At 35.3% G+C, this 25,300-nt stretch overlaps 2 protein-coding genes across 2 annotated transcripts; both read right to left on the reverse strand.

Annotated features, from left to right (window-relative positions):
* Positions 1–11,098: 11,098 nt before the first annotated feature.
* Positions 11,099–12,073, reverse strand: LOC126721480 (uncharacterized). Its single transcript, XM_050424516.1, has one exon. It carries the CDS (start codon positions 12,071–12,073, stop codon positions 11,099–11,101), a length of 975 nt encoding a protein of 324 aa, XP_050280473.1.
* Positions 12,074–16,492: 4,419 nt separating this feature from the next.
* Positions 16,493–22,098, reverse strand: LOC126720720 (NAC domain-containing protein 21/22-like). The gene is made up of 3 exons (XM_050423487.1): positions 21,834–22,098; positions 18,465–18,739; positions 16,493–17,193 (listed from the first exon to the last, which is right to left on the reverse strand). Exons 1-3 carry the CDS (start codon positions 21,997–21,999, stop codon positions 16,723–16,725), a joined length of 912 nt encoding a protein of 303 aa, XP_050279444.1. The 5' UTR covers positions 22,000–22,098; the 3' UTR covers positions 16,493–16,722.
* Between the last annotated feature and the right edge of the window lie 3,202 nt (positions 22,099–25,300).

The following is a 25,300-nucleotide window of genomic DNA, read 5'->3' on the forward strand; positions in this document are numbered from 1 at the left end:
AGAGGAAAAATGGTCCAGTAGTGAATATAACAGACCTCCAATAGTAATGTTTAATAAGCTAATAAATGTGTTTACATGATAAAAATCATACATTTTCCTTATTATTATATAGTCAACAAGAGGGAAAACTTCCATAGTATCCAAGACATTATGACCTTCATTACAATAGCAATAAATAAGGATTAAAGGCTTCATAATTACAAGTAAAAGAGGAAAAGTTAGGATGGATTGAAGGGAGAGAAAGAGTGTCCATCTAGTGGAGCAAATGTTTAAACAAGTTCTCTATGTGTCATACCATGCCCATAATGATGAATATATGTGTATAGTAAGTGGTGGGAGTGACTTTATGGAAAGTATAAATGAATATATGGAAATATGGAAAAGAGATGAAGTGGTGTTAAGCCATTTTTGGGTATGGTGTAAAGATGGGTTGTTTATGACTATTTTAAGGTGCTGGAATTTTCTAAGAAGATGGAATGTGATGTTTATGGGTAAGTGTATATGAGCATTTATGGACTAAAGGCTAGTTTCTGAACTAAGGGACTAACTTATGGGTTGAAATAGCATGATGGGTGAGGAATTTTATGATAAGATTGTTGTTTTCTGAGATTTGGCTCAAAATATTGAGACTTGCTTTTGGGTGTTTTGCTTATTTGGGTAATGCAGCTAGAGGCTGAGATACTCCTAATCTAGGCATTAAATGTTGGGATTTGAAGATTAATTTCGTCCAATAGGATTAAAGCAAGTATGAGGACTAGAGATCTTATTTGCTGCCACTAGGATCAAAGCTCAAGAGGGTTGGTTGACACTCCAAGCCAAGTGTCAACCATTGATGCCTCTACTGGGAGCTTCTGTTGGACACCCCATTATGCCTTCCAAACCACTTTTCCCTAAGTTCCCCTTTGGGGATTCATGGGCTTGGTTCATGAATCAATTACATACATTTTTAGTAATAAAGTAAACTATTTAGTTGATAATTTCATGAGTTTAGAGGTCTTGATTATGGCTTCCTTGAGTTGTGACCAAAACTTGAGGAAGAAGGGTATTTATTGCCTATTAGCTTTTAGGTGTTGGCCTAGCCTCTAGTACTATTCACGTCAGAGTTGGCAATGGCACAGAGGTTGATGGGTCAGGTGGCCAACTCCTAATTTGGTTTGGGAGTTTAGTTGCTTTTTGAGATGTTCTAGAACGGAAGGCGGAATTGAAAGGAGTTCTCCAGCTGGGTTAGTTTGTACACATGAGCTGTTTTGACTAAGATTTTATGTTAGGCTTAGCCATGAGAGCAAAGTATTTTGGTGGGCCTTTGACTTGTGGTTCTCTCCACTTGGGTCTATCCTTTTACTTTCTCTTTGTGAACCCTACAAAATGGACAAAACTACCACATATTGCCATAGTTTTTATTCCACATAGGCTTTAGTTGTTAGTAAAAATGAAATGTATTCATGAGCTTTAATAAATATTTATGATAAGTTTTGGGTATTAATTTCCATGGGTTTTAAATAACAATTTGAATGGTTTCTCATAATTTTTGCTATAGATTATTTTGTAAATGATATTTTCTTTGGAGCTTTTAAATACCTCCAATATTTCTTGAGAACAATATTTACCGTGGGTTTCAAATAAAATATGGTAACAACCACTATAGTAGAATAATGTGATATTCTTATGGGTTTTTTTTATAGATAATCATAATAAGGTGAATAATTATCATGGGTTTTGGAAATAGATATTAAGAATGTATAAGATAAATAGTGACCATGGGTTCTTATAAAAATTCCATGGGTTTATAATATGGTATAAATAAACAAATGTCATGGGTTTAAGATAATCATAACTTTCCATGGGCTTTTATAAGATGATTGCCATGGGTTGAGAATAGATAATTGCCATAAATTCCATGAGCTCGTAATATTATAATATTAGGTTTAAGAACTTAAAGTATCGTTCATTATTGGACTTTTAAGTTAAATAATTATGATATAGTATTTTGCCAAGTATTAATAACCTTGGGCTTTTGATAAAATAATGCCAAGTAGTTAACTTGGGCTTTTAATAGTGCCAACGTAAATTTGATTTTTGATATTGCCAATAAGAATTGGAGTTTAAATATGGCCAATGAGAACTGAGTTTTGATATTACCAATGAGAATTGGGCTTTTGATGATGTTGTCAATGAGAATTGAGTTTTTGATATTGTCAATAAGAATTGGGCTATTGGTGATGTTGCCAATATGAATTGGGGTTTTGATAAATAAATTGCCATGGGTTTAAATCATGGACTTTGATTATGGATTTGAATTCCATTGATAAAATTGTTTTGCAATGGACTTGAATCATGAGCTTTTCAAATATTACCAAACATAAGTATTCTTGGACTTTAAATAGAATGAGATGTGTGTATTGGGCTCATAAGGTTAGTTTTGGGCTTAACTAAATAATAATAATAAAATTTGATAAGATATGAGTTTTTTGGGTTTTTTGTGATAGTTTATATCATGACCCAATTTAGATAATAAGATATGAAATATTTGTGGTTAACATAATAATAGGGCAAAAAATATTTGTGAAAGCCCAATAACTTATTAGTGATGTTTGAAAATAAATAGGTGGTACTTAAATAAAATTAGGTGTAAAAAAAAATGTACCCTAACAAGCTTCATCTTCTTCTTTGGAAAGCTGCATCCTTATTGATCTCATGACGTCAAGTTGCCTAGCTAGCCCGCGAGATACACATGGTAGAATGTCAAGATCAGAGTGCTAACTGAGCAAGTTGCGACCCTAAGCAACGACAAGGTCGAGAGTTGCATGATTTTTGTACTCTGTGTGCCCCCCCCCCCCCCCCCCCCTCGCTAATTTTTTTTTCCTTAAGGGGTTTAGTCGCATGTTGGGTCTTTGGCGACGTGACTCTTGTGTGCTTGTGTATCTAGAGTCGGGTGTGTGTGTGTGTCCCTTTTTCTTATTTTTATTTTAGGAGTCGCCACCAACCATTGGTTTTGTATTAGGTGTCACCTAGATGTCTAATTTTATTTTAAGTTACCTAATTAACTAAACCAAATTTTAAAGATTCATTAATTAAGGTAAACCAAAAGTTTTTGAACCAAAGATCTCGAACTCGGAAATTTGGTTACATGTGAGGAAGGTGTTAGGCACCCCACAACGTTTATCCAAAGATAGTGCCTCATTTTAATATATTTTAAACATTAACTTTTATGAAAAAAATAGAATACTTGACATTTTAATTTTTTTTAAAAAGGTTTTTGCACACACACACACACATATATACATGTGAGTAAATATTTACATATAACTATCATGTGAATATTAACTCCAACGAAATATATACAATCAAGACATGTGAGATATATACATAAGTAACATGTGAGAAAGCATACAAGTATATTTTACAATAGCATGTGAGTATTTATTTATTATATAACTAGCATGTGAGTACTAAATACTATATATACACAAACAAGTCTCAACATTAAAAAAAAAAAAAAAAAAATAGAGAGGGTTGGAAGAGTAGCACCTTGTTGTCATTCACCATTTTCTCATTTTAATTATGCAAAAAGATGACAAAGAAAATTCATTAGTACCAAGAAATATTAGGGACAATATAAGCTTATAGGGTGTTCAAAGACTCAAGAGAATGAACCTTAAACACAAATCCTTAAACTACTACTATTTTAAGAAAAGGCTAGACAACGTTAACTTTTATTATATTAGAAAAGCACACATTTTTTTAGAAGAGAATTTTTTTGAAAAAGTTGTGGGAAAAGCATGCACCTTTTTTAAAGAAAGCATTTTTTGAAAACATACTTTTGCATATAGAAAAACACTTTTGAAAACATTTTATTTTGAAAAAATTTATTTTATTTTTTAGGTTTTGGGTTTCCCCTCTTTGAAAAACAGATTTTTTTTTAATATTTTGAAAACGTTTTTAGAAAACAGGTTTTTTATTTTGGAAAACAGTTATATATTTTTTGAAAAAAGTTTTTAGAAAACAGATTTTTTATATTGAAAACAGTTTTTTAGAAAACAGATTTTTATTTTGAGAACAGTTTTTAGAAAACAGTTTTTGAAGAAGCAGATTTTTTTCTCAAAAACAAAAAAAGATAGTTTTATATATATATTTTAAAAAAAAAAACAGTTTTGTAAAACAGATTTTTTTTATAAATATTTTCAAAACCCTTTTTTTTTAAGGAGAGGAAAAAGCATTAAAAAAAAGGTTTTTGTTTTGAAATTTTTTAAGAAGAACAAAGGAAAAACATTTTAAAAGGACCTTCTATTTTTTGAAAATGACTTCATTTTTAAAGAAAGAGGTGGGAAAAGATCTTTGAAGAAAAGCATTTTCTTAGAAGTGTGCAGGGGAAATGTTTACCCAAGCATATTTATTTTATGGCAACTTTAATAATGAGAAATGTAAAAGAACAACAATAATAAAGTGCAGAAAATAAATTGCAAGGAAAATAAAGTACAGAAATTTAAATGACATAAAAGTAAAGTGCAGAAAATTAAATGACAAGAAAGTAAAGCGCTGAAATATTGTAAACGTTGATTAAAAATATGTTTTTTATCTCTCTCTCTCTTAAATAGTTTATAATCTCTTTCGAGCCTTATGGATTCTTCATCATTAAGAAATCGGAGTTCTAAGCCATCACATTTTTATGAGACATACCCATATTGTACTCTAAAAAACTTTAAAAAAGACAGTAGAAAATCTTTTTTATTATTTAGGTGTCTATATATAGTGTGTGTATATATATATATATATAGGTCTCTATATATATATATATATGTGTGTGTGTGCAATAAAATAAAGGAAGAGAGGGGACGTGCAAGAAATAAAATGGGATGACATAAAATAAAAGGGAATGGGGATTTCTTGAAAGTAAATGGGTTGAAAGTAAATGGAACAACGTAAAATTAAAGAGGATGGGGATTGTTCGAAAGTAAATGAGACAACATAAAATAAAAGAGTATGGAGGTTGCTTGAAAGTAAATGAGATGACATAAAATAAAAGCATTAATAATAAAATCCCTAGATGCCTAGGTGGGATGAGATTTCTTCCCCCTAAGGGTACTTCCCATACAAAGCCTAAGAGGTGGTCCAATACCCATCTAGGAAAACAAACATAACAATATAAATCAACAACAATAATATGAACATTGAAATAAAAAGATAGATATATACACAATATGTACAAGAGCATAGAAAATAAAGCAAATATGAACAACAAGCAAGATAAAAGAAAGATTTTATACATATGGAGAATGATGATTAGAAGGTAATAAAAAGGGTGGGATGGGTGTAGCTATTAAGAAATTAACCCATCCCTATAGCCTTACCCACAAAAATTACAACAAAAATGGATGGAGATTTTTTGTGTGGGTTTCCTAGAGAGAGAGAGAGAGGAGAGAGAAACATTTTTTTTTTTTGAATTTCTAAAGGTATTTTTCCAAAATTTTCTTATTATTTTCTTAATTTTCCTCACTTTTTTCTCTCTATTTCACTATTTTCTCTACCTATTTCTTCCTATTTTTCTCCATGATTTTTCTCAAAAATTGGGAGGGGGGGGGGGGTATTTATAGCATTAGTGTATCAGGATACACTAGTGCTAGCCGCCCATGGCAAGGGCCGGACAAAATACGGTATCAACACTCTGTTCTCTACATATTGCATGGCCAGTGGATTTCTGCCAGCTCACGCACACAACTGTGAGGTGTGGAAAATGCTTCTAATAAGGGTCTCAAAAAATCCTAGTTGATAAGATAGACATCCAAGAGAGGCCATGGCAATCGTAAGAATAGAGATAACTTTTGCTTTGAGCAAAAACACATTCTATCATTTCTTTTCCATCTCTTGCAATCTTTGATTGAGATTTTGTATTCCCTCATCTCACCCATACACACAAACCTTTCGAGTGAGTGAAGGTTTATGAAAACTTGAGAAGTCACGTTCAAATCCAATTCATTTTGGTGGTGTTTCCATTGGTACTTCAATGGAGGTTCTCTAGTAAGCTAGAGAGAAAAGGGACTCAGAGCAGTCGATTGCTAGCTAGAGCTTGAAGGACTCAAGTACATATAGGCTTTTGGGCTTGGAGGGTTCATAGTATCCTTATGTACTGCAATTATCTTGTCTAGTGGAGATTTTCGACGCATGGTCGGGGAGAGATTTTTCTGCTTGGTGTTACGAGTTTTCCTCTTCCTAAACACTTCTTGGCATTTGGTTTGGTTTGCTTGCTTTCCCTTTATTTCCATTTTATTTCTGTTTTGTTATGCATTGCAGTATAGCTTTAGTTTTATCAAAATTGGTTAAATCACTTACACTTGGACTAATATCATTTGTTTTGTTTAAAAGTGATTAAGCCATAAAAAACATGGTTTAGGGTTCTAAATACTTGCTAGGGTTGCTATAGCATCTCTCATAAGTTTAATCATTTTATAAAATACTATGGACTATTGTGATTTTACAATATCACACGTTATCATGATTTTAGGGATATTCCTTAGGCTTTCCTTTATGTACATATGTCGTAAGACCTAACCATGTTAACTTTGTTTTTTGTTTTCTATTTTTCTCTCATTCACTCTCAAATCTCAATCCCAATATCAACACCACCGCGCATCCTTGGTGCGGTGGTCACTCCACAAGAATAAGTGCTTGTGGGGCGTGAGGGGCAAGGGTCAAGGGCCAAGGTTGAAGTCTCTAGAAAGGAGATTCACACACATATACACTTAGATTATGTTAGAGTAAAATTTCTATTTTGTATAAAATAAAATAAAAATCCCAACATCAACAACACTTCTATATGGTAATAGAGCAAGACCCTTTTCTAATTCCCCAAAAGTCGCCAACTTGCACACGCGCCTCCTATCAATCTCTTTCTATTCTTGTGAAACTTTCCTCTCAATTATCTTCCAATCAACAATGTAGCTCTCCTATGGTGGTCGGTGTCAACATCTTCAAACCAATATTTGTTACTACTGGCATATATTTGTCTTGTGTATACCTATCCCCTCTAGTCATTATTTCTTTGCTGATATCCTCCGGCTATTGGTGTAGCCATTGTTCAATCGTAGTAGTCATCCTTTGGCCACTAACGCAGTCATCCTCTAGCCATAGCAAGCATTATGGTCTCCATTCATTGCCAATTAACCATTGTCATTCCCTGTCACTAGCAATAGTCTCATGCATTCTAGTTCCCATCAAGCTTGGTCTTTACATATCCAAATCAATCAGCCATGCCATATTTTCCTTTACAAGCTTAAATTCCAAATTCAAGGTCTTATCAAATTTCCACCTAGAGTCTAGAAAGCACAGGTGCGGCTCTAGGGCCGCTCTACCTGCACCCAACACGCATCGACACGGTGTGCGACGTTGTTGACCGCGCATCTATGCCACGTTTTTTTTTTTTTTTTTTTTTTTTTGGTTTTCGGATTTGCACCGATTCTAACCGATATGGCCCGATTCTGGCCGAAACGGGCCGCCACCATGTCGTCATTCTCCATTCTTCTGCTTTATGTGCCCTTGTTAAAAAAAAAAAAAAAAAAAAAAAAAAAAAAAAAAAAAAAAAAAAGAAGAAGAAGAAGAAGAAGAAGAGAAGGAAGAAGAGATAAGGTCAACACTGCTTCATGTGCACTAACTGGTGAAGGCAGTAAACTGAGCTCTTGAAACTGTGACAGAGAGAGCAAGGGAGAAAGTTGTGAATTGTGGATAGATTTTTGAATAGGTGTATTGGTAGAAGAGATAAGGACTTGAAAAGTCAAAAAGATAGAAAAGGTTGGAACTTGTGAAAACAATATAATACAGGTTTTGATTATTTGATTTTATCACCTTTACCCATCACATTTTATTATTCTTTAATACTTTGATTTTATCATCTCATTACTTTTTTTTTTTGAAGGAAAATAATTTTTTTTTTTGGTAAATATGGAGTAATTGCATTAAGAAATAACTGAAGTTCCACAAACAGGGGGGCCAAGCCTATTACGGTGCTTGCCCAGGAAATCAAAATTCAAAAGGGGGATAACATTATGGGGAGGGGTAACAAAATAAGTATCACCACCAACACTAGCAGCTCCCATTCGTGCCAAGGCGTTCGCGCAAGCATTGGCCTCCCGGTAACAATGTAGCATCCTAGCATGAGGTAGTTGCTTCAACAGATCCCTGCAATCATCAACAAGGCCAGATAGGTCCCCATTAGTGTTGCTATTACCAGACAAAAGGGTAATGGCTGCTGCTGCATCAAGTTCAATCTCAACTGCCTGCGTCTGCAACTCCAGACAAAGGGTGAGCCCCTCCCTCACAGCCCACATCTCAGCTGCGAGGCTAGAACTAACCACCATGGCCTTTGCAAAACCCCTAATCCACAGCCCATTGCTGTCCCTGAGTAGACCCCCGCATCCAGATGCAGCACCTTCTCCCCCAAAGGAGCCATCCGTATTCAACTTAAGCCACCCACCACTTCGTTTGGACCACCTAACTTGCTTGATTACCTTCCTGTTTGTCTCCTCCCAGTTAGCCACACAATAAAAGAATTCTCTAACTTGCATCTCCACAGCCTGGACAAGGTTGGGGCTTGCTTCTTGCTGTTTGAAAGCCTTGCGGTTGCGTAGCAGCCAAAGGTTCCAAATCCCAAACAGAAAAAAACACTTCCACGGGTAGTCCCTGAGAACTGCCAGATGAGGACTATGGGCATTCACGTGAAGCCAACTCTCAAGGTCACTTGAAAAAGAGGATTGGAGCTGAGAAGGGCATCTAGCTAAGCGCCAAAACTCCTGTGCAACAGGGCACTCCCTAAGCACATGCAGAATGCTTTCGTCATTGTCTAAGCAAAAAGCACAACCTCCTAACCCCTCAATACCTCTATGAGTCAATATACTTTTAACCGGTAGACTTTTGTGGAGGCATTTCCACAAAAAAACTTGGATTTTTGGTAGAGTCTTGACCTTCCAGACCCATTTCCCAAGGAAATCATTTGCACTCAAGTCTTCTCCTATAGCCAACAAATAGGCATTTCTTGGGTCGAATTCACCATTGATGCTCGAAATCCAACTCAGCTGGTCCTCCTTCTCCGAGATTCTTCTAAGCGTGGTTGCATGGATAGCTTTTAGGATAGAAGGACTAAGTGGGACAGATAGCATGTGCAAGTCCCAGCTGCCATTTGAAGTAACATCCTTGATCAATAAGTTGTCCTTTCCTCTGGCCAAAGGCCCTTCAACTAAAGATCTCAATGAACCTACATTTAGCCACTTATCATGCTAGAATTTGAGACTACTATTGCTTCCAATAGTCCATTTTGCTCCTAAGTCGCAAATCTCCTTGCCCTTTTCCACAGCAGCCCACACCCGGGACTGCCTACTTCTCTGGTTCTGCCTCTGGCACTGATATTTCTTATGGAGGACCTCAGCCCAGCCAGCACCTCTACACCTAGTCATTCTCCAATAAAGTTTGGCTGCAAGAGTAAGATTTCTTCCCTTGGTGCCCTGAATGCCCAAACCACCTTTTGCCTTGGGTTTAGCAATCTTAGACTAGCTAATCATATGCATTTTCTTCCCTGAATCACTTTCTCCCTATAGAAAGTCTCTATTGATTTTGTCAATGTGGTTAAGAACCCTGGCCGGTAAGACACATCCTTGCATCACATAGGATGGGATCGCCGAAATAACTAATTGAGACAAGATGACTCTCCCTGCCATAGACAGCATATTGGCTTTCCACCCTTGTAGCTTCGCTTGGACTCTTTCAATAATGAAATTAAAATCCCTAGAAGTTGAACCCGGGTGTTTTAAGGGAAAACCCAAGTATTTACCCAAGTTAGGAGTTGAGTTGAAACCCAAGACCTCACAAAAGTCGGCCCTAGAATCTTGGTTGACATTGGGGGAGAAATAAACCTTGGACTTGTGAAAGCTAACTTTTTGCCCGGACAATTCACAAAAAGAGTCAAGAGCTTCTCTAATATGGCAACAGTTCTTCAAGTCTGCTTTAGCAAATAAGACCAAATCGTCCGCGAAGAACAAATGAGAGAAAGCAGGGCCATTTCTTGAGGCTTTAACTGGGTCCCAAAGATTTGCCTCACACTTTTCTGAAATAAGAAAACCCAACATCTCCATACATAATATAAAAAGGTAGGGAGACATCGGGTCTCCTTGCTTGATACCACGGGAAGGCAAAAACGGATCTAATTTTCCCTCATTAAAAAACACGGAAATGGAAGAAGAGGAGACGCAGCTCATGATGAGTTTGACAAGCTGATGCAGAATCTTGTACAAGTGGAGAATATCTCGAATGAAGTGCCATTCAAGCCTATCATAGGCTTTTTCCAAGTCTATTTTGATCGCCATGTAACCTACTTTGCCCCTCTTGAGACTCATGGTATGGATGATTTCCTGAGCAATAATCATGTTATCAACCCCCAATCTACCAGGACAAAGGCAGTTTGAAGAGGAGAAATAAGGTGAGGCAGCAACGGTCTAAGCCTCCTTACTATCATCTTTGTGACCACCTTATAAACGGTATTACACAGACTAATTGGCCTGAACAACCCAAGGGAATCAGCTCTTGGGCATTTAGGAATAAGGGTGATAAGAGTTTCATTTAGGTGGACAGGCATAGAGAGTTTATCAAGAATCTCCTTAACTTCTCCGAAAACGGTATCACCCACAATACTCCAGTAGGATTTGAAAAAACCCGCATGTAACCCATCAGGTCCCGGGGCTTTAAAAGGCTTCATACTCCAAAGGGCCTCCTTCACCTCTAAGATATTAATCTCAAATGTCAGCTGTCCCCTATCATCTAGTGGCACACATCGCGGCCACGTGGGGATATCCCAAATAGCTCTAGGCGCACTAGTGGTACTGGATGAGAAAAGGTCTTGATACCCGTTCCTGATTAAGGTGGCAATATCCTCTTCATTGTGCACCCAATTACCAAGGCTATCCTTAAGACAAGAAATCCTGTTCCGCTTTCTTCTGATAATTGCGGAAGTATGGAAAAATTTTGTGTTCCTATCCCCTTGGATAAGCCAATTATACCTAGACTTCACAGACCAAAACTCTTCTTCTTGCTGGAGAATCTCAAAATATTCCTTTCTTAACTAAGCATCAAGAACCAGGAGGTGATCCCTAAGGCAAGTGGCTAAGCTAGCTTGGACACCCCTCAATCTAGCTTCCACCCTTTTCTTCCTATGAAAAAGATTACCAAAAACTTCCTTGTTCCAAATCTTGACATCAGCTGTAAATTTATCCACATTTGGTTTAAGGCGTAAGTCATCAGCCCACGAGTCCTTCACAATATTCGGGAAAAGAGGATGGGACATCCACATTGGTTGAAACCTAAACGGTCTGGTCAGCTTGGAGGTAGGGGTATTATCAAGCTTCAACAAGACAGGACAATGGTCAGAGTGAGTGCGGGCTAAATGATGTATAGTAGCTTCCGGGTAGAGATCACTCCACAGGGGGTTGGCAAAGCCCCTGTTCAATCTCTCTTGAATAAACTGTCCCACATCCCTTTTGTTAACCCAGGTATAATTTGGTCCATGAAAACCCAAATCAACCATACTACAGGAGTCCAGACACTCCTTAAATAATTGGACACGCCTAGGATTAAGGGGGTTTCCTCCAAGTTTATCATGTTTGGAAAGGAGCTCATTAAAATCACCCAACATAAGCCAAGGCAGTTGATGAAGAGATGCAACAGCAGATAAATTATTCCAAAGTAATTTTCTTTCCTCTAGCCTAGGACTTGCATAAATAGAAGAAAGGAGCCAGGTAAAGTTTAAAGAGCGTACCTTGACTACCACATGAATCTCCTGTTCAGTTTTCGCCAAAAGCGTAACCTCCACACCATCAGAGTTCCATAATACCCAGATACCGCCGGAGTAGCCAATAGTGTCAGAATGGATTGCTCTATCAAACGGGAGCCTGTCCGTAATTTCCTTTGCTCTAGTTCCACCAATCCTTGTTTCAGTTATGATCACAATGGAAGGGGAATGGGCATTGATCAAATCAGCCAAAACACTATGAAAACGGGGGTTCAAAGCCCCTCTACAGTTCCAAAATAAGATATCCATAAATGGGGATTGGGGTAGGGGTGCGGACCAATCAAAGGTGGTCTGAGCTTCCAGCCTGCTCAACGACCTCCATCCCATCAATAATGTCTCCCTGGGGACCATCTCCCCTTTTGCACAAAAGATTGCATGATCCAACACTCCCTACATTCTCTCGCTTGAGCAGATGAGAAGATTGAAGCAAGGGAGAGGGGCACATACCGAGACTAGCTTCTTTGATATTAGATTCCCCCTGCACCATACCGCTGCTATCTCGAAGTTCAGAATTTTCCTTTCCACGACTTCTTCCTCCTGGCCTAATTCGTTCAAACTTTGCTCCAGTAATCGTGGCGATAGACCCCTCCAATTGAGGATTCGAGCCTCTGCTGCTGTTGGTCTGTCTGATGGGAAGATCCACCAGGGGTTTTCCCAATCCATCCAAGTTGGATCGGCTAGAGGTAGGCAGCCCATCTTCTGACTCACCGGCGTTAAAGGAAAAATATGGCTCCAAGCCTTCATTTCGTCCTTGTCAAACCATCCCCAAATCATCGTGGGACTTGATTTTACCTCAGCCAGCATTCCCTTTGACAGTACTTGAATTTTTCCGTTGCGAAGAATTGCCCACTGCTGGGCGCTGCTTGCTTCCATGAGCGTTACCTTGAGCTGAGCTCGACACAGAGGACGAAACCACCCCAGCTCTACCAGCGCCCTTCCGACCGTTGCCTAAGCTTTTCCGATTCACTGGAGAATAGACTGGAGTTTCAGCACCAGTCGCACCAATGGGAGAGGGGTACAGATTAGGGGAGTTAAGGGCAAACCGCACCTGGGTTCGTGAGCTAGATGCCGTGTTGGGTTTCAATAAATCACCCTTTTCCAAGAGAGCTTCATCCACATGCTCTCTGACCCCTGCAACGTCTAGTTGCTCTTTCTTTCTTTTACCATCCGCTGACCCATGATTTGACTTGACACCAGTCCTAACAGGGGAGTGTTGGGCTCGAGGGTCATGGGCTTCAGAATGAGAAACAAGACCTGTAGGAGGCCCATTCCTTACTCTTTGACTAAGTCCTCAAGTGCCCCTTGAATTTGCACTTGCTTTCCTGTGCCGAACCAGCATCCACGCACCAAACTCCTCTTTCACATCAACGTCCGTGTTTCCCGCCTCTAGGGAACAATGCTCCCTATTTTCAAACTCCCCCTCACCTACTGACATGTCTACCTCATCAGCTTTTTGCTCAGATGTGACCACCTTCACCGTGTAAGGGCAATTTTCTCACTGGTGGCCTACTCGCCCACAGGAGAAGCAGAGAGAATTGATCCCTTCATACTGGATATCTTGAATCTGCCCTTCCAAAAGGATTTGTCAAACAAGAGGTTTGTTGAGATCAATTTTGACACAAATCCTGGCATAACTACCCCTTGCTTCTGTGGCAGTGTTGGAGTCAATCCGTAACATCGGTCCAATCGCACTTCCAATTTCCTTAAGTACACGGCGTAAAACTCGATGGGAAGCTCGGGAAGCCTAATCCAAACAGCGACCATATTGCACACTGCTAATGTAGGCTTAAAATTTGGCTCCCAAACTCTGATGTTGAGAAAATGCCCACCCACAAACCAAGGTCCTCCCTTGAGGACATTATCATAGTCTTCAACCAATCCAAACCTTATCAGATAAAAATCCTTTTCCAAGTCTACACAGTCCATTCTACTTGCTGGCTTCCACATACTCATCAGTTTGGAGTGGAGGAACTGGAACCCCACTGATCTCCCATGGACTTTCACAATCAGCGCATGTGCCCATTTGGCTCGGACAAGGTTCCTCGTCTCCGGTGTCAAGTTGACAGTCAACAACCCTTTACTAAGTTCCCCAATGACTCTATCAGGCCTGGGAGTTTCCTTCACACCAGGATCAAGTTTAAAGGCTTGCGCAAAAGCCCCTGGAATCTCACCAACCAGCTTGTCCCTATAGGACGGAGGGGGTTCAGAAGCGAAAGCCGTAGTCGAGTCCTTGACTTTCTTGTTACTCCGTTGAAGTTCCGCATCTTCCTCTCGAGACCTTTTGCGCTCAGAGAAGTCACACTCCATTCTTAGTTATAACTTTAAAAATATAAGGTTTTCAAACTTTGAAAACCACCGTGAAGGAAAATAATTTAATATTATAAATATGTTATTGGGCTAAAATTGGGGTTTTGTAAACATTATAATAATATATATAAATATGCTTTTAAATTTATTAATATATGTTTACCATTACTCTTAAATTAGTATATGTTTACCATTATATAAAAAAATGCTTAGCAATATATAGAAAATATATATAAAAATATTTTTAATAATTATTTAATCGCCACACCTGCACCCTACTTTTTAAAAAATTGCTAAGTCCCGAACTCGCATCCAAATCCGAATTCGCACCGTGCTTCATAGCCTAGAGTTACTCAAAACACACACCCAAAAAAAAAAAAAAAACACCCAAACAAACAACCACCCACCTTGAATTTAAGTGGTTGTATGAACTCAATATAGGCTATATCATGATTTTGTAAAATAACATGAGTTATTATGGTTTTGCGATACTACCGAGTTGGAAATATTAGGAGGTGTTTGAGTTACAAGACTCTTGGCTTAGTATATCCATTATTAGAGTATACATATATGCAACTACTATATAAGGACTTTTTGTTATAAACCTAAACTATTAGGCCAAACCATAAAAGTTCCAGTCCTACCATTCTACTTTATCTTTCTTTGTATTAATCTCTATAGTATCAATCACAACAATAATTTAAACAGGTAATATGTTAAATTTATTTCTTTTTAGAGAAAATAATCTCCAACAAACACGGAAACCAAACAATTCCTTAAGAAATCGAGTCAGCGAATCCTGCGGTGAGATCATGGGGATTTAGTCTCCTCTCATTGCTATTGTCTTTTCTTCTTAGTTCTGTGAAGGAAATTGACAGTGATTTAAAATCTATAAACAAGGTCGAACCCTTTAATTGTTTTCTTCTGTTTGGCACTACATGACAAGCCAAATGCCTTAAATGTATATTCAATTTTTAACCAAAAAAAAATTAAAGAATAAAAATCAAAGTAAGAGGAAAATGTTCCAAATGTCACTTCATTCCCATTCCAACATTTTCTTTCTGTTTTCACACATTGGGTTATATTATAAAAATACACACACTCACACATATATTTATAAAATATAAACTAAAATATTTACAAAATGTTTGTCATGTGGTTGGATAGAACCTGCAACTGTGTGCCACAGGTGATGACTAAGTACCAACGCATAAAGACAATGATATTATAGATAAATAAAACCCATTTATGTGCTTATTCAATTCAATTGATAATAAGCCAAAACAATATTATTGAAGCAAATCAAAGTTTTGTTTCTGGATTTAATTTTATCCTATTGAAGATTGTAGGGTAAGGTTGGTAACACCTCTACTAGTTCATACTAATTCCTTGGCTTGGCGACACTATCTTATATGTCGTGCATGAAGCCTCCAAGTCATACATGCATCACTTGTCTAACATATTTTGACTATAATTCCTTCTAATTTTCACCCATCACCCTTTTGTGTGGATTTATATTTTAGGCACTGATCAAATTAATAAACTATACTTTTCATGCATGAATTACCATGTTTGTTTGTGGAGTTTATTATTGCCTCAATGTAATATTAATGTTGCTGTGTCGTTGACCTGGAAATAATCGTATATAATTCTGAATTCATGAACCAAATGCCGACATAATTTCATTTATATTATCCCTATAGATAGACTTTGGATATTACTAAAAACTTATAATAATCAAGAATTAATCATCTTTTTAACGAACCAATTAAACAATTAGGAAATCCTTGATGGATTAAAACCAAAATTTCCATCTTTCTAAGGAGGAGAAGTACCACTAAATTATAAGGTTGTTGATTTTGGAAGAATCCTTAATTCAATAGTTACTACAAGAAATTCATATTTTTATGTAGAAAAAATTAGTGAATGAGGAAAAAATTATTTCTTGATTAGATGGAAGTGAACTACAAATAAACAAATGGACTTCTAGGAAGAGATGGAGGAGATGGAAGTGTACCCCAAACCTTAAAAGATGCAACTCAGGTTGCAAGGATGAAAATAAACTTAGATATACCAAGTTCCATGTTTGAATCAGAACTTTGGTTCTTCCTAGCTAGGGTTTGAGTATATATAGGAGAAGGCCACCTTCTCCAATCTTCTATATTGCACTATGCATTACAAATCAGCTTCCCCAAACCCTTGGCCCTTATGGCTTTAATAAACATGAAATTTCATAATATATATTTAACCCAATAAAGTTAAAATTGATGCCATCAAGAAGTCAATTAATCAAACGGGAGGAGATACGTGATAATTCATAGGAACATACACATGTATTTAATCACATGATTCATTAAATCATTTAAACAAATCACATAATCATTTAATAAATCATGTGACTACAAAAGTACACATAGGTGCTCATTTGAGTTGGCATATATAGTGGGTTGGAGAAACCTTACTCCAAACTGGTTCCAAACCGGTTAAGAGAAAAATACTATCCCTATAGTTGCATAATGCTAACAATGGAAAACTTAAATATATATTAATACTCGCTACAATCTCTTTACAACAATGCTGGAAGCCAAAAATCAGTAATGGCTCCAAATGTTGGGCATGCCCACTTCAGATAAGTAGCTCTCAGAACTTCCTTCTCCTAAGCTTGGTGACCCTTTCATTTTAGGATTGTTATCCGTGCTGCTGAGTTGACTCAGAACAGCCTTTAGTACCTTGTTGTCACAAGAGAAAGGGTCTAAATAAGTACCAATATTGTTTGGTATTCCCTTAAAAGTGGTTTCAGTGTTAATCTTGGTGGTGGGTAGGTTTGGTTCCATGTTGGTCATCTGTGTGAAATATGGGCTGGGTTGGTTTTGGTTGAAAATGGAGAAGCAGGGCACTTGCTCAAACTCATCTGCATGGGTTTTAGGTTGGTCAAAATTGATGTAAGAGTCCATTAATGCTGGGAGAGTTGAAGAGCCCGTGTCATCATAGCAATTTCCCATGCTAGGTTTGGCAGCAACTTCTCTATTTTTGTAGAACACCCTACACAACACCCAATCCTCCTGTGCATACCAACAAAAAATGTGTAACATTAATATGCTGAAGCTTTTAGACTCATGAAAGAAGAGACCAAAATTTAGGAACATAGTTTTATCTTCTTCTTCTTTTTTTTTTTTAAGAACATATCAATTCAATTTTGTGATTCATTGGTGGATGCAAATACATAGTTGAATTTAATTAATTAACTTAAAGATTAAGATACAAGATGTACTTAGATTTTGTCCCAAACCAAACAAAACAAAAAATTGACCCAATTAAATGAAGATTGAAACAAGAGTAGATGGTGATGCATGTTATAATTAATAGGTTTTCAGAATACATTGTCTCATATGGAATGAATGAAGCAGACAAATGAGGAAGAATTGTGGATGTATATACAACAAGTAGTTGGTTGGCCTATATCCCCTAGTTGATTTGTAAAGTCAATTTTATATATTCTTGACTTGGATTTCATTACCGTCAGCTAACTTGTTAATTATATTTATCTCCACTAGCCATTGATTGAAAATCAAAGTTATATGCACTAGACCAAGAACAATAAACTAGCATATAGACTTACATCATATGCTTAAATATAATAATAAGAAGGATTTTCTTAGGTCAGCTACCCATTATGATTTAAATATTTACATACTAATTAATCGGTGCAAATAAGACAAATAAGGTTTCGGAATAGAGAAAAATTTTTCTAATAAAGTCAAGGATTTCAATATTTCATATCAGGAAAAAATGTTTGTAAACTACAACTTGCCCCGTGACTTCTGGAAAAACTAGAAAAAAATTATGTACGAAAAAAGGGTAGACATGTCATTCAGAAGTGATAGTTTGTCAAAAATTTGACCTACAAGTTTTTGCAATTAAAAATTGAAACCGTTAAGGGCACTATCAATTTATTTTATTATAAATTATTTGTAAATTGACATAATAACAGCTTATGTGATTAGAGTCACACATAATATGTAAAAATCGACATCTTAGTTTTTTTAAAATTTATGTAATAAAATTTGTAATTTTATAACATCACTCTTGAAAATCACACTATCATATACATAAACTACTAGGACAATGATTCATTTACCCTGTTATTTTTCTTCTAGTGTGAGACTGACAGTAAACAAAATATGTAATATTAAAACACAAATACATTCATAAGTCTAAAATTAAACTACTCAAGCTTTTTAAAAGTGACCATATACATTTTTTTTTTTCCTTTTCTTTTTTTCGCAAATAAAATAGAGAAAATCAACCAGAGGGAGAACATATTGAAAGGTACCTTGGGAGACGAAATCTTAGGAGGACCAAGTGGTCCTTCAAGCCTGAATTCATGCATGACCCACTCAGTTTTTCTTCCTTTGGGTGCTCTTCCTTGATAGAACACCAAAGTTTTTCTCATCCCAACAAGGGAACCCTTGCGAAAGACTGACCTGTCCTTCCCTGTGGCTTTCCAGTAGCCTGAGGCAGTAGCTCTGTTTGTTCTCAACCCAGTTGCATATTTTCTATCACGCTGAGTGTAGAAGTACCAGTCTTTTCCTCCCACACAAGCCGTTTCTACCAAATCCATAAAAATATATGGTGACATTGTTAATAGACTTGTCATGATACAATCAATTTTCTTTATGACCAAAAGCAACAAGATTATAATCAGTCACTTCCAACAAGTACAGCAAAATCAGTAGATTTCTTTTTCTTTTTTAAACTTTCTAGCAAACTGTGGCTTTCATGTCTCCACCATTAACCACAGTGCTAAAAATTATATATTAATTTCCTTTCAATTCCTAACTGTATATCTCCAGCCCCTTTGAGATAACTTAATTTACTTAAATGAAAGACTTTGTTGTTGTTATTGTTGTATTTGACTTAAATATTAAGGGTCTGTTTGGATACCGCTTATTGCTGAAAACTGAAAACAATGTAGCAAAATAATTTTTAAATGTATAAATAGTATCATGAGACCCAATTAAGTGTTTTTTTTCTTCTAAATAAAGTACTTGTAGGTCTCATGAATAGTACACAGCTGTTCACAGGACCCACGAAAAAACGCTAGACGCAGCTGAAAATTCAGTTTTAACTCTATCCAAAAGTAAGCTAAGTTAGGTAAAAGGGGACTATTCAACCTTTTTTTTTTCTTTTTTCTTTTTTAATTTTAAAAGTTGTACATAAGTTTGATTTCATATCCCTTAAAAAAGTTGAATTTGAAGGCATGTAACACTACAAAATTATTATTATTATTATCATTGTTTGAAGTTATATTAATTATATTCATGTATTAAATTGGCATGGACCAAAAATTCAAATTAATCTGGAGATGTTACTATCAAATGTTCCATCACATAAAAATTTAAAAGGATTACAATAATTAGCACGTTGCAAGGCACAATATGGCACCAACAGTATCATCTGTGGCAATTAGCTAACAATTATCCAATTATTATGCGGTTGAGTAGTCATTATCTACCCCATAAATAGAGAATTATGAACGTAATACTGGTAATAAGCCAAGTCAAAGAAAAGTTGCTTGTCTTACACGCATATGGCATATGTGAGTGATTAAGTTTAATTAATATTATTGTGTAGCTGAAAACATTTGTCACACTGTGACTTAGAAGAAGAACTAAATGTTTGAAAACTAAGGAGATTCCAATAGTTGAGAGATGATAGTGACAAGCCTTATTGGATTTGGTAAGAGCAAGAAAGAAAAATTCACTTCCTTCCAATCCGAATTACAAGTATCTACACGCGTATGGTTGCAATGTATTCTAAAAACAATAAGGGATTTGATGACTTTGTGCTTGTATTATTGTTTCAATCAGTGCCACCACTTTTAGTTGAGACAGTTCCAAGATTGTCAACTTCTTCAAAAAGCTACGAATAGGAAATTTTTTGGTTTATTTTGGAAAAACTAGATAGGGCATTGATGATGATGAGTGAGTTTGCTCTAGAGATATTTGAGATTCTATTGGCCTTCAAAGGAGTGCTCACATATCTACCTAGGAGATTGGTCAAAAAAGACACTGTTTTGAATGACTTTTCTTTGTGCCATGGTAAACTAAACTTAAGTACTTAGTCAATTCTCTAATCATGTAGTTGTATAATTGTATTGATCAAACTACATGGTTAAAACTTATTATCTTTAAAAAAGATAATATTGTTTTTATTGTATTAGATTAATAGACTAATAGATTAATATATACGAAAAATGCAAAAATGAATTATATATTAGAGACATATAATAAGAAATAATCATGTCAAAAAATTAACCATTTTTATAATTGATCAGAAATTTGTAAATTCACTTGCATGTATAAATGTATTTACAATTCTGTAATTTTGAAAAGAAAAAAGAAAAAAGGAGTGGTATGTTTTAGTAGAGAAATTTACAAAGTATTCTTCCTTTGATTTTTATGACAGTTTTGTCAACTTGACAAAGATCCTTGAGCAGCAAAATCTCTAATATTACTTCTTAAGTGAATAAGGTGATCAATATGTCAATATACTTAGAAGAAGTAACTAGCCTAATTTGGAAAATAAAACTCTTGAGTTTGAAAAGGGTACACCAAATAAATGAAGCACAAGCTGTCAGTTTGACCTAGCAAAAACTTAAATATAAAGGAAAAAATAAAACCAACTGAGTAATGTTTAAGGCACTATAAACTGATTTATCAATTTCTAAACATAAGACAAAAGAGTACATAAGAAATTTATTTATTATATATTGTTAATGTGATGATATCAATCAAATTGACCATTATATCAATTTGCAAGGTTTTTGTATTAAAATTGACAATAATTTTAACTTTTGTTTTTCAAACAAATATGGATATTATGGATCATTTGAAAGCCACATGCTCTGAAACTATCAAATTACACCAATTTATTCATCTCCCTGATGAAAATATTAGGATTTCTCATTTTCTCCATGATAGCACAATGTTATGACATTTTCCACTGGTCGAAACATAACTAGTCCTGTGGTCTAATCAGTCATGTAGCTAGTGGTTTTCATGTTGGCTTTGACAATCCATGCAAACTAGATTCCCTAGAAAACACTATTCAGACGGCTGTATGACTTATACATATAAGAGAACATTGTTCATTTACCATCAATCTTTGTTAAAGAAAATATCATGACAAGTTTTGTCATACCAAGCTAGCTAGACAATTAGTCGTGGTTTGCTACAATCTTTTTCGACCACGTATATGGAGCAAGTAGACCACCATATAATGGTGTCTATTTGTGGCCAGTCCGGTTGCTATCAAACTCACCCACAACCAAAGGAGGAAAAATTCCCATCACATTTTCAAGCAAAACAAAAGAGAGCTGGAAATAACAATACCATTTTTCTTTCCTTCCCCAGCTAACCAACAAAATATAAAAATACCCTCTTTCTCTTCCATATATTAAGTGTATATATGCTTATGGTGTATACGCTTAGTATATACAGGAATATCCTTTTTTTTTTTTTTTTTTAAATATACGCAAGGTATTGGATAAGAAACAAGAATATTTTCACATATGACAATGATATGACTTTGCAAAAAAAAGTACAGACAAATCAGACTAAGAAGATGATGAACATGACCATGGTCATAAATATGAAGAAGATGATGAGTAAAATTTGAAGATGGTGTTTACAGGACTCACCAGGAATATCCCAAGGTTCACACCTGTTGAGGTCAACTTCAATCATAAGAGAGGGGTCACAGTTTGTCACCTTCTTCATCAAGTACTCACATACGAGTTCTTCATCTCTTGGATGGAACCTAAATCCTGGTGGCAAATTTGCCTCTACCATGCTTATGTTGCTCATTTTATCACACAGAGAAAGAGAGACAAAGAGGAGAGAGAACCAGTATGTGAAGGAGCTCAAGGTGTGGGAGTTTTTCTCAATTCTGAGATCTTAAACAAGGGGGGCTAGTTGGGGTATAAATAAAGTAACAAAATTTGGGGTGAGTCAACTGGTAATTCCGTGTAAGTATGGTGGGTCAAAATGGCATCACAAATATCTGACATGGCATGAATATATGAGGGAGAGAGAGAGTGTGTGGTAAGGAACTTGCCTACGTGGCATGATGATTTGGATCCAATGAGGATCCAAATAATCACTGCCAGCCTATTGAAATGTACAGTCTAATATATTATTAAAATATTATCTTACTCTTTCGTAATATTTATTATTTTATGTAACAGTTAGACGCAGAACTACGTCTCTCACATGGATGTGAACCTCACAAATGTATGGCTGATAGCTCCTCTTTACATAAAATAAGTGCTCCGTGAGAGGGTCTCATGAGATTTTTCTATTAGAGTTCGAATTTCATAACGACGAGGTGTAAAATCTCTGTTTTATACCATCAAATAAGAAATTATTATATTAACATTTTACTTGAAATTTAATACATCTTACCACACTTAATAACATCTCAATAAATTCTCAATTTGGTTGGATTTATATATAGATATTAGAATTGATTGAATGTAGTTGTGCTTATTTTTAAATATGTGTTAAGATTATGTAGCATATTTGAATTGAAAGGGTAAAACATAGGTTTTACACCACATCCTTACAAAATTTAATCTCTTTCTATTAACAACGAGTTAAGCGACTATAAATCTAAAGATACAATATTTTTCATGAATTTTTTCATAAACTTTTAACATGATCTGCTATGATTTGTATGTACAATAAAAATACGATAAAAATAAAAATAATATTATTTCAATTTGTATCAAATCATATCAGCAATTAATCCTAACATTACACGTGTGGGAGGGGCCTGGAGGAGAAAGTCATGGGGTCCTTTGCTTCTTTGTCTTTTTCTTCGAACTTCTCTGTGAAATTCAACGAGTTTAGATTAGATTAGAAACATTTCAAGAGTTGGAACCTGAATCAGCCAATCTCAAATCTCAAATTCAAGTGGGTCCCACTGTGTGATGACATTCTCTTTAATTGTCCATTTCCACCGGACCTTGAGCTAATGTTACGGGGTCTCACTTCCTGTTTGGTTCAAAATATCACAATTAATGCGTCTTGGGAATTAATCGTAGATAAGCTGGTTTCTACTAAGGACTTTTAAAGTGACCTTAGCTAAGTAATTGAAAGTCAGGTTAAAAAACGTTATATAATAAGGGTTAAAGAAAGTGTAGTCATAATTTTTTTTTTTAACTCATTTTTAAGAGATAGTAAAGAGGATAAAACTAGTTGTATTACACTATTATAAAATAATAAAATATAAAATGGTGAAAAAGATTGATGTTGGGTTAATTTCTGTTTATCCAACCAGAAAAAAAGAATGAAAATATAAAGTTTAGCTTAATTATTTAATTATTTCAGGGTTTAAATAATTGGTTTGAGTACTATATGGCTATTGCTACGAAACTTCGTACCTCGTATTTATAAGAATACAACAATTGCAACGTAGTGACCTTTTCAACCTCGTTTTTAATTAGTCAAGATTGTCAAATGAGAGCATGTGATCTTTGGACCTTTCCAATTTTCACTTGGAAATGTCATGAATTTTACATTCCAATGTAATAATATATTAAGTATGGTAAAAAAATTAAAAAAAAAGTCAGATATTTCTTAATTACATTCATAAAAATGTGTAAGAGGAAAAAAAAAAAAGGGAGAAATATCATTTCATAATTTGGTGTGCAGCTTCAATCATGCTCGGTCACTCTCACCACTCAAAAATCAAAAAGATATCCATACAACCAACCACTTGTTGAATATTAAAACCATGTGCGTGTAAGATTGATGTGCCGAAATTTTTTAGCGTGAGACGAGGTCTTGAGTTTCTTGACCAACGATGAGGGGAGAAAGAAATATATACTCTCAATATGGGGCCATAAAGGATATAAATATTAGTCTAGAGGCCACCTTAGTAAAGACCTTAAATTATATGCAAATAAACCATAAAAAAAATATTATGTGAAAATAATAATGTGGTGGTGCATAAACCTTGATGCTAAATAACTCTAGGTTTTGTGAATCAGCTATATATTGGTTTTCCTCCATCTGATCATTATGGCTTCAGGAATATGCAAATAATTTGTTCTATATACATGATTATGCTAATATTGAAAGGTTAAATTTAATCATTCGACTATTACTTTATAACAATAACAACCAAACCTTAGTCCCAAAATTGTGAAGTCGATTATAAATTCTCAATAGACTAATCATGGTCAAACACATTTATCCTTTTACTTTATCATATTATATCCAAAGTCATACTCTCAGTTACATCATTCATTGACATGTCTTTTTTTTTTTTTTTTTTACTAATATATAAATATTATTTTTCGTCTTCCTTTATTATATATTTTTCCTTTAACTTGAATTATCTTACTCTTTACCACTGATGCATTAAACGCTATTATTTTTCCTTTAACTTGAATCATCATACTCTTTGCCACTCGTGCATTAAACGCTCTTTTATCAAAACATTTTTGGCGACTCTTTCTCATCCTTTCATCAATAGAGGCTACCCTATCTTTAAGCGAATTCCCTTATTTCAAATTCTATTTTTCCTTGAATTCCCACTTATCCACCTTAAAATTCTCATTTAACCTATTCTTCTTTTATGAATTAATATTCAATACCATGGAGTATAAATGGTATTATAGCAGCCTTAATTAAAAATTTATTTTTATAACTTAATAGGTATTATAGGATCGTACAATACTCCTAATGCGCTTCTCTACTTCATCCACATGCTCTTTTCCTATGATTCACTTCATTTTTAATCTCTTTATCGAAAGCTCTCGCTTTTTGGTATGTCTTGACCAACAAGTCTAATAGCTCCGTCTAGTTGCGAAGCCAGACTATTTTCCTAGGGGGGCCACTGTGTAAAAACTAATATATAATTTTATTTTTCATAGAAGTTACCAAGGACTTCCTCTTGAATTTACTTAATGAGCTCATGATATATGCTTAATATTAATCCTTGATGTAAACCTAATTATAGGAAACCTATGTATAATGCATCCACTTATTCTTACACTAGTTATAATTCTATCATACATATCTTTAATCAATATAATATATTTTAGAGGAAACATTTTTTTCCCAAAACTCACCACATAACCTCTCTACAAACCCTATCATA

The sequence above is a fragment of the Quercus robur genome, chromosome 4, assembly GCF_932294415.1.
Source record: "Quercus robur chromosome 4, dhQueRobu3.1, whole genome shotgun sequence".
NCBI lineage: Eukaryota > Viridiplantae > Streptophyta > Magnoliopsida > Fagales > Fagaceae > Quercus > Quercus robur.

Bases quoted from the DNA above. Each gene is read 5' to 3' on its own strand.
- LOC126721480 (XM_050424516.1), bottom strand. From the start codon at position 12,073: ATGGATATCTTATTTTGGAACTGTAGAGGGGCTTTGAACCCCCGTTTT.
- LOC126720720 (XM_050423487.1), bottom strand. From the start codon at position 21,999: ATGAGCAACATAAGCATGGTAGAGGCAAATTTGCCACCAGGATTTAGG. The intron at 18,740-21,833 runs GTGAGTCCTGTA...TGGATTTGGTAG, and splicing joins TGAACCTTGGGATATTCCTG to AAACGGCTTGTGTGGGAGGA. The intron at 17,194-18,464 runs GTACCTTTCAAT...TGGTATGCACAG, and splicing joins CTAAGATTTCGTCTCCCAAG to GAGGATTGGGTGTTGTGTAG.